The sequence below is a fragment of the Capsicum annuum genome, chromosome 2, assembly GCF_002878395.1.
Source record: "Capsicum annuum cultivar UCD-10X-F1 chromosome 2, UCD10Xv1.1, whole genome shotgun sequence".
Taxonomy (NCBI): domain Eukaryota; kingdom Viridiplantae; phylum Streptophyta; class Magnoliopsida; order Solanales; family Solanaceae; genus Capsicum; species Capsicum annuum.
The window spans coordinates 75756761-75765980 of record NC_061112.1 but is presented as its reverse complement, the minus strand read 5'-3'; the positions used below and the strand labels follow the sequence as shown (position 1 = coordinate 75765980).

At 31.3% G+C, this 9220-nt stretch overlaps 1 protein-coding gene across 1 annotated transcript; it reads left to right on the top strand.

Moving 5' to 3' along the window:
* The first annotated feature begins 6816 nt into the window (after positions 1-6816).
* Positions 6817-7309, top strand: LOC107860932 (paired amphipathic helix protein Sin3-like 5). The gene is made up of 2 exons (XM_016706367.2): positions 6817-6911; positions 6999-7309. Exons 1-2 carry the CDS (start codon positions 6867-6869, stop codon positions 7242-7244), a joined length of 291 nt encoding a protein of 96 aa, XP_016561853.2. The 5' UTR covers positions 6817-6866; the 3' UTR covers positions 7245-7309.
* Positions 7310-9220: the final 1911 nt, after the last annotated feature.

Below are 9220 nucleotides of genomic sequence, written 5' to 3'. Positions count from 1 at the left end.
TCTTTATTTTCCTTGCCTTCTTTAAAATTATGATATTTTTATTTTTCAATTTGTATAGTAAATTTTCTTCAGAATCTTTTTAATTATATTCTAAATGGAAAAGGAAAAGAGAAACTAATAATAACTTTATCAACGTATTCCGATGAGGATAATACAAAGATTATTCATAACAGCATAGAAATATTTTATAACCATTAATTCCTAAAATTTACTTATATTCTAAATAATGTAAATTTATAATTTAGAATACATATGAGAATCAAAAGACGTTTATTTATCTATAATCTATAATATATTAATGTATTAATATATTATATTAATAATAATATATTATATTAATATATTAAAAATGTGAATGCCCCTAAAAAAGTGATTTGAACTTTTTGTCATTCATTAAAAGGCTCCCTTTAGACAAAACTGTCTTTTCATTATTTTCTTCAATTTATTATTTAATTATTTTTATTATATTAGTTAAACTCCTAAAATATATGAAACTCCTAAAATATATGGAAGAAATCAATTAATATTTTCGATCAATTAGAAAAATACTCCTAAAATAGAATAGAAAAATACTTCTAAAAATAGGACTCTATTAAGGAAATACTTCTATAAATATTGAGATGCACGTTAAACTAGAGAAGAAACTGATTTACTTATTGGAAAATATGATTGATGCTCATCTAACTTGCTTCGATTGCATGTCTAGATTGATGAATGTTTAATTTTCTAACCCTCAACTTCTTCACTATTTTTGTCAACGTAATAGAATTTAACATATGTGTGTATATATATATCTTCTTTGTTTTCATTCAAGTCATTCTTTAGAGTCAAAATTTTTATATTATTTTCATCAAAATGAAAGCGTTGTGATCACTATTGTATTATTCTATTGTAGTTTACAAGTCATAGATTACAAGTGCTAGATGAATGTTAGTCGACTTTGAGAAATTTTTTAGGCAAAGGTTAGGTTTAATTGTATTATTTTTATATTTCTGTTTTGAGAATTTTTTCGGTGTAAAGGTAAAGTTTAGTTGTATTATTTTGATATCTCTATTGTCGTATTATTTTGTTATACTTTAAAGTGTTGGGTTCGAAATCAAGAGGACGTCATGCGGAAGCTTAAAGTTTGCAAATCATGAGGTGATAAATTAGACGACAGAGAAAACAATACTAAAAAGCATTAAATTATTATATGTTTTGGCCAATTAGCCTACATATTATAAAACCTAATATCGAAAAACATTAAACCTATTGAAAGAAATCTCTCCTAAACAAAGATTCTTTAAAGATTACATTGCGGATGTTATTGTGTTATGATATGAGAAGGGGGTCTTCTATTTATAAGGTTCCAAAACCTTTCCTCCAAAAAAGAGGTTAGGCAAATATGAAAAAGTTTTATATTTTTCTTTCAGAAAAAATAAAAGTAAATATGGTTACTTTTATTTTCCTTCCAAGAAAAAATAAAACTTAAATTTGGTAAGAAAATCGGGACAAAAATCCTAACAAATCTCCCCTTTTTGGCTTGATTTTCTTCACATTATCCACCTTCTTCAGATCATATGCATGAACTTGTTCTTGATATAATCTCCATAACTGTTGTTTGCCAAGATTAAAAATAAAGTTTAAAATATTATGGTTAAAAATGGATTAAAAATTAATATTTTGCTTTTATTTTTAAAGATGTAGCAGCAGGAATGTTGAAAATATAATTGAAACTTGTTTTCCACATGTAGTTGGACAAAAATCTTCATTATCATCAAATTGATTGCAAATTTATTTGAACCTCCTCCTTGAACTTGTCTTCAACCTCGTTTTACCAAATCATTGGATCTTTGAACCGTAGGTTCTGATACCACTTGTTAGGTTCGAAATCAAGAGGGCATCATGCGAAAGCTTAAAATTTGCAAGTCATGAGGTGATAAATTAGACGACAAAGAAAACAATACTAAAAAGCATTAAATTATTATATGTTTTGGACAATCGGCCTACATATTATAAAACCTAATATCGAAAAATATTAAACCTATTGGGAGCCCCTAAACAAAGACTCTTTAAAGACTACATTGTGGATGCTATTGTGTTATGATATGAGAAGTCTTCTATTTACAGGGTTCCAAAACCTTTATTCCAAGAAAGAGATTAGCCAAACATGAATAAGTTTTATATTTTTTCTTTCAAGAAAAGTAAAAGTAAATATGGTTACTTTTATTTTCTTTCCAAGAAAAATAAAACTTAAATTTGGTAAGAAAATCAGGACAAAAAAACTTAAATTTGGTAAGAAAATCAGGGCAAAAATTCTAACATAAAGGTGGTAGATGAGTGTATATAGTTACTTTTATTTTCCTTCCAAAAAAAAATTTAAATTTAGTAAGAAAATCAGGACAAAAATTATAAAGATAGTAGATGAGTGTCAGACAACTTATATTAGACTTATTTATATTATTTTTATATCTATATCATCATATTATTTTATTACAATTTACACAAATGGTAAATGAATATCGATCGATTTTATTTTTTTTATAAAAATTAAATTTAATTAAATAAATTCTACAAAATATATTAAATTTAATTATTATATTTATCTTTATTATTTAAACAAATATCAAATATCTAAGTTTGAAGTCAATAAACTGACAACTACTATTTTATATGAACTGTTTCTCGCGTTACAAAAGATATACAGCAACAACTTTTTTTTTCTCAATTATTTTTTTTCCCTCACCTCTTCGCCTTTTACCTCTATGCTTCTCAAACTTTTGTGTGTGTTGAAGTCTTGCAAGTCCTAGAGGAGTTAAAGAGGAATAAGGTAGAGCAAAAATGAATCAAAGAAGTTTTAAATTTTTTTTTTTTTGCTGATCTAAAGAATTGATTAAACTTGTTTGTGTTTTTTTGTTGATAGATCTATTAAGACTTTTGTTTTTTCTTCCTCAGAAAATCCGAGGAGAATCTCAAATTTGAAAAAAAAAAACAGTTTTTTGGGGTGTTTTTTGATTGTATAAGTTGGTATTTTTGCTGTGTTTTTGCAGCATGACTCCGCCTCCATTTAAGCCGCCATTTAGTTCTTCTCGTGGAGTTGTAAGTAGGTGGGCATGGTATGGTATGGTATTTTCAGTTTCGGGGTAACTCTGGTTTTCGATATTTAAAAGAACAATACTATTGTCATACCAAATTAGTTTGGTATGGTTCGGTATTTTTAAATTCATATTTTATGGTACGATAATTTGGTAATCATATTTTATTTAATTTCGTTTTACATATATTCATATAGAAAAACTATGACTTTAAAACTTAAAAACGTCACAATCATATCAGACTAACAATTATCTTTGTGAATCATCTACATAAAAAGAACATTTTAATCACAGTTGAGTAATCCAAGATACAAACTCTGAACAACATTACTTAAATTTAAGCATAGTACTTCGAAATAATAAGCTTTCCAAAAAATTTATTTCTGAGTAAAAGTTACTTTTATGTTCAAATTGTCTAATGGATAACATATAAATATATTTAATAATCTTAAATATAATATATTTGAGTTTTATATATTATTAAAAAACTTTGGTACCAAATACGATATACGATAAATACCAAATACAGTACCATATACCATAATAATTTAAAACTCCTATCAAATACCATACCAAATACCATAACATCCATACCGCGGTATATAAAATTTTGGTTTTTGTATGGTATTCGATATATACCATACTATGCCCACCCTAGTTGTAAGCTCGTTGTGTTCTGTTCAATTGTTTGTCTTTGGTATATATGTATATTTTTTGGCGATAAGCATTCAGTACCCCTCAAATTGTTGTCAAAGTTGCTGCGACACACCCCAACTTGACATGAGTCCCTATTATCTCCTTAATTTAATTTTAGCGTATTTTTGTCACATTTTTGTGCTGTTGTGGCACCTTTATTGCATAAAATGAGTGCCACGTCAGCTAAAAGATTGACAAAAAAATGTTACATCAGCTAAAAAGGTTGAAAAAAATTTAGTTCAGGGGTACTAGGACCCCGTGAATTTGGAGTGTCTCGTAGCAAATTTGGTCAAGTTTAGGGGGTACAAAATGCTTTACTCTATTTTTTATGTAGATACTTGTTTTGATGCATTTTATGGGTGAATTTGTTCAATTCTTGATAAATCAGTGATTTTTAGTTGATATATGGTGTGTGTAAATTTGTGATCAAAAAATGTTAGATGCCATTTTTTTGTTATCTAATGAATTGGAGTAGATGTTTATTGTTTTATTTTTTCTATCATTCAGAATTCCCAGAATGTATCTATTTCGCTAGCCAGAACGAAATGAATATATGAACAATCAGCGCGAGAAGAAAAGAAAGAAAGGTCAATCTTCGAAGGGCCTTCGCAAAACTGAGCATTGGTGAGTAATACTTTTTGTGGTATTGTAGAAGTAAAGTTAGACAAAGGAGTAGGTAACAATCAACCAAACAACAATAGGCGGTTTTATAAATTTTAATCTGTGATGCACCCAAGGGTGTGGCCTAGTGGTTCAATGAAGTTGGGATGAGCACTATGAGGTCTCAGCTTCAATTTCCAGTAGAGACAAACACTAACACTAGGTATTTTCTTCCCATCTGTTCTAGCCTTGGTGGACAGAGTTATCTGGTAACCTGTTGCTGGTGGGAGGTGGCAGGTATCCCGTGGATTTAGTCAAGGTGCGCGCAAGCTGGCTCGGACACCATGGTTATCAAAAAAAAAAATTTAATCCGTGATCTCGATTGACCCTCCTTATAAATCTACGTCAAATTATTGAATGATTGTATGATTTTCTTGCGTTAAATTTCATAGAGATTTTCTTATAGATACATTACATCAATTTCAACATATTAGATCAAGTGAACGCACGTCATAACTTCGAAGATGATTTCTTTTGCACCTATAATTAATTTTGTCAACCTCTAGTCATTATGTACTGCAACTAGGAAAATGAACTAGGAACTTCACTAATGATAAGTTTTTTGTATTAAAACAAGGTACATGCACAATACACGTACCTATGAATTCATTTTATAAAATACCTAATAAAGAGAAGCAATTAAGAATTAATAACATTTGCCGATGGTGAAAAGAAATATGCAATATTCATTCCCTGTTATTATAATAGTAGTAGGTATGGGTGTCTAGGCAAGCCCAATCGAGTCGAGCTTAATCAGGCTTCTTACATTGTCGAGGCGAGTCAAGCCCAATTAGCAAAACGAACTAAATACAGGCAAGTCGAGCCGGCCCAGCCCTTTACAAGAATATATGTAAGTAAAGGAGCATACAATCCTCCATCTATATATATATATATATATATATATATATATATAGTGATGTTACTGGGTAATTACCACATCATTTTCTCCGCCGTTACAGGGTAGTAAAACAGGTATAGATATTCAGTAGCATTTGACCATAGATTCTACAAATCTTTCACTTTATCTGTATAATTTTTATGGTTAAACGGATCCTTAATAATTCTTCATGTTGATTAATTTTTTCTAGAGATTGTTATTTGTTCTTATATCATGTTGTTGTTGTACTATTTTTGCAGCATGGGCGATTGAGAGCCGATGTATCTGGTAACGTTATATTTAAGCGGCCAACTACTTCTTCCATCGGAGAATTGTAAGCTCTTTTCACTTTTTTATTTTTATGTAAATTAGTTGTTTTGATTTTCTGAATTCTTGATAATTTTAATTAGTAAATTAGTGATTTTTACGATAACAAAAAAAAAATTGGCAACAAAACCCCTGCTTATATGGTTTATTCGTATACTATGGTTTGTTCTTATACTTTTAACCAAGGGGATTTTACCAATTATGAATGCACTATCCAAGGTTTTTGCTTTCAGCTTAACCTAACCTAAGTATTCGCTTAAAGTGGATCACAAAAATCAGAATGTAACTTAACCACTACTTTTATGTATGTAATGTATGTATTAATTTAAGAACATTATAAGTTTGTGAGCATCTCAAATATTAAGATTTATCAAGTTACTACGGGAGACCAAGTAGATTGGCTGGTTTTTCTATTCAAGTATAGTTGATAATCCCATTTTCTGTCTTTATTGGAATTTGAGTTATGGTCTCCCATAATTTCACCCACTCCATCGACTGTTAAACCACACCCTTGGTTCTGCACCAATGTATTTGACTGGCTACTTATGGCTATTGTTCTGATGTATATAGTTTTTTGTTCCTTTCTTGGATGAATTAGGTATTGTCAATCACAAGCTCCTGGAAGTGGTCTGGGTGGCGGAGGTCATGATGGCAGCAGTGCTGACGGAGCTGGTGCTAATAACCCAAAGTTGATAGCTATTGATGCGTTGTCATATTTAAAGGAAGTTAAGGGCATGTTTCAAAGCCAAAAGCATAAGAATAGCATATTCCTTGATGTTTTGAGAGACTTCAAGGCTAAAAGGTTTGCTACTTTAATTTGCCTAATGTCATTCTTGTTCCTATTCAGATTTGATGAATTACATGGGATTTATTCCACAAGTCTGTGATATTTTTCTTCACAGGATTGATACTGTTGGTGTCATAGCAAGAGTGAAATTCTCGTAAGGGGTATTCTGGATTGATCCTTGGATTCAACACTTTCTTGCCCAATGGCTATGAAATAACCCTAAGGGATGAAGATAGGTCTCCAAAGAAAACAACTGAGTTTGAAGAAGCTATAGGCTGTGTGACCAAAGTAAAGGTTACATTTTTGTTACCTTTCTGTTAAAAAATATAAGTCTTCCTTTTCTTCTTTAGAGAACTTTAGTCCTTATTTTCTGGGTTATCATTTCCTGCAGGCACGTTTCCAAAGTGATGTTCATGTGTACAAATCCTTCCTATACCTTTTGAACATGTATAGGAAGAAGCGCAAGGCAATCAATGAGGTGTACCATGAGGTAATAATTTTTTAAAATTAGGAGACATAAATAATATAGATGATCTTTATGTTTTAAGTTTAATACCATTTGTCATATCATGTGTAGGTTGCTGTACTTTTCAATGACCATCCAGATTTGCTTGATGAGTTCTCTAGATTCTTGCCAAGAACTTCAAGAACCACTGAAGATAGAGACAGAAGAACTCATAATGAGGATTATAAAGAACCTGATAATGAGAATAAAGAAGACCTAAGCAAGCAGCATCAGACTGATAAAATGAAATATCTCCCGGAGGTTGAAGATGTCCTGAAATGTGAGTTCATGGTTAGCATTGTCTGGATCTGTATCTGATGTGCTGAATTAGAATCTTCCACCGTTAGCTCTATGGTTTGGTGATGACACTGATTGAAAAGGAATCTATTTGTAAGTATGTTTTTAACTCAGTGTGAATCGCAAGTGCTCATTTTTAAATTCCAGCCACGCGCTGAACCTGAAGGTTGAGTATTAGTACTATTCTTTCCCAAAAGTTGTTAGATGTTCACGGTTTCTTTTTAGGTTGTTTCTCTTCAATTTTTTGGTAAAGTTCTTGGCTTATGCATTTGTTTTTAGCATACTGTTACTGAATTTGGTTATGCTTTTTAATATGGTTTGCTTGATTTGTCAGATTCGTGTGGCAAAGGCTTCACTTTCTGTGAAAAGGTAAAAGAGCAAGTACGTAGTCCAATTAATTACCAGGAATTCTTAAAATGTCTCCATATTTATAGCACAAGAGTAATATCAGGAATGAGTTACAAAGTTTGGTACATCTATCAGGCAACTGATCAAGCCTTTTTTCCTCCAATGTTACAATAATCTTTGTTTATAATATTATTATTTGTGGTTTGGTTGGGCTCTCTGTAGGCAGTATTAAAGCCACTTATGTTAAACATGTCCTCTCTTTTGACCAACAGTAGTGAAAAACAGCGGTACTAATTCCGGTTTTTACAGGATTCTGTCGGACTTCTTGTTGTTTAAGCATCATTGATGTGAAAGCATGCTACCAATTTCAGGTTGCTGAGTTACTTGTAAAATATCCTGATCTTGTAGAGGGTTTCAATGAACTTTTGGAGCGTTATGAGCGAGTTGGTAAGTCTTGAAATTTCATGATGGAAAAATTGTTGTGTCTCACATATATATATAACTCATTTTGATTGGTTCCTGGTTTGCAGTTGGGATCCCATGCAGGTGTAATGAGCCGAAAAAGTCTTAACTGATTTTATGATTCATTTCATTTATTTTGTTATAAGTCATTATGAAACAAGATGGCAATTGAAATTTTTTAAAAACAATCTCCAGGAAGACATCAGAATTTTTCATGATTAATATTCTATAATATCATAAAAATACTAGGTGATTCTTCCCATCTGTCCTCGTCTTGGTAGACAGAGTTAGCTGATATCTGTTGCTGGTGGGAGGTGGTAGATATCTCGTGCATTTAGTCAAGGTGCGCGAAAGCTGACCTAGACACCACGGTTATTAAAAAAAATTACAAGCGCTCCTTTTTTAACGTCCGGTCACATGCTGAAACCTAAAGGATGATAATTATTATTATTCTTCCCTAAGAGTTGCTAAATGCTCATGGTTTATTTTCAGTCTGTTTCACTTCGTTTTTGGTGATGTTCTTGATGTATATGTATTTGTTTTTAGCACCATGTTGCTGAGTTTGGTTAGTATGCTTTTAATAGGATTTGCTTTTGGCAGATACATATAGTAAAGGATTTATTTTTTGTGAAGTGGTAAAGGGAAGACTGCAAAGTCCAGCTGATTATCAGGCGTTCGTAAAATGCCTCCGTATTTACAGCAGAGAAATAATCACAAGGGAGCAGTTACAAAGTTTGATACGTGTATAGTGCATCTAATCTATCTTTTTTGCTCCTATATGATGGTAATCTTTTGTTTATAATTACTGCTATCTATGGTTTGGTTGATGTTCATGCAAAGCATAGGCTAGAAAAACAGTACACTGAACAACCCACACGGCCACACCCAATCATGAAGAGAAAAGTTTTGCTACTACAAAAGCTACAACGACCTCTGTGGGAAGACACTTTGTCAGTTCTTCTTTTATGCAACTTCAATTCAACAATTGAGAAAAAAAGGTTAAAAAGGCTGAAGCACCATTGCTGTGGGCAATATGGATTGCTCTACCGGTCGCTACTGCAAAATTGTTATGTCACTTGGGATAGATCTATTTATGCTAAACATGTCCTCTCTTTTGATTTTTGTTACTATCCACCATCTCTTGATCTTAGATTATTACACTATTTTACTATTCCTTTTTTCGTAAT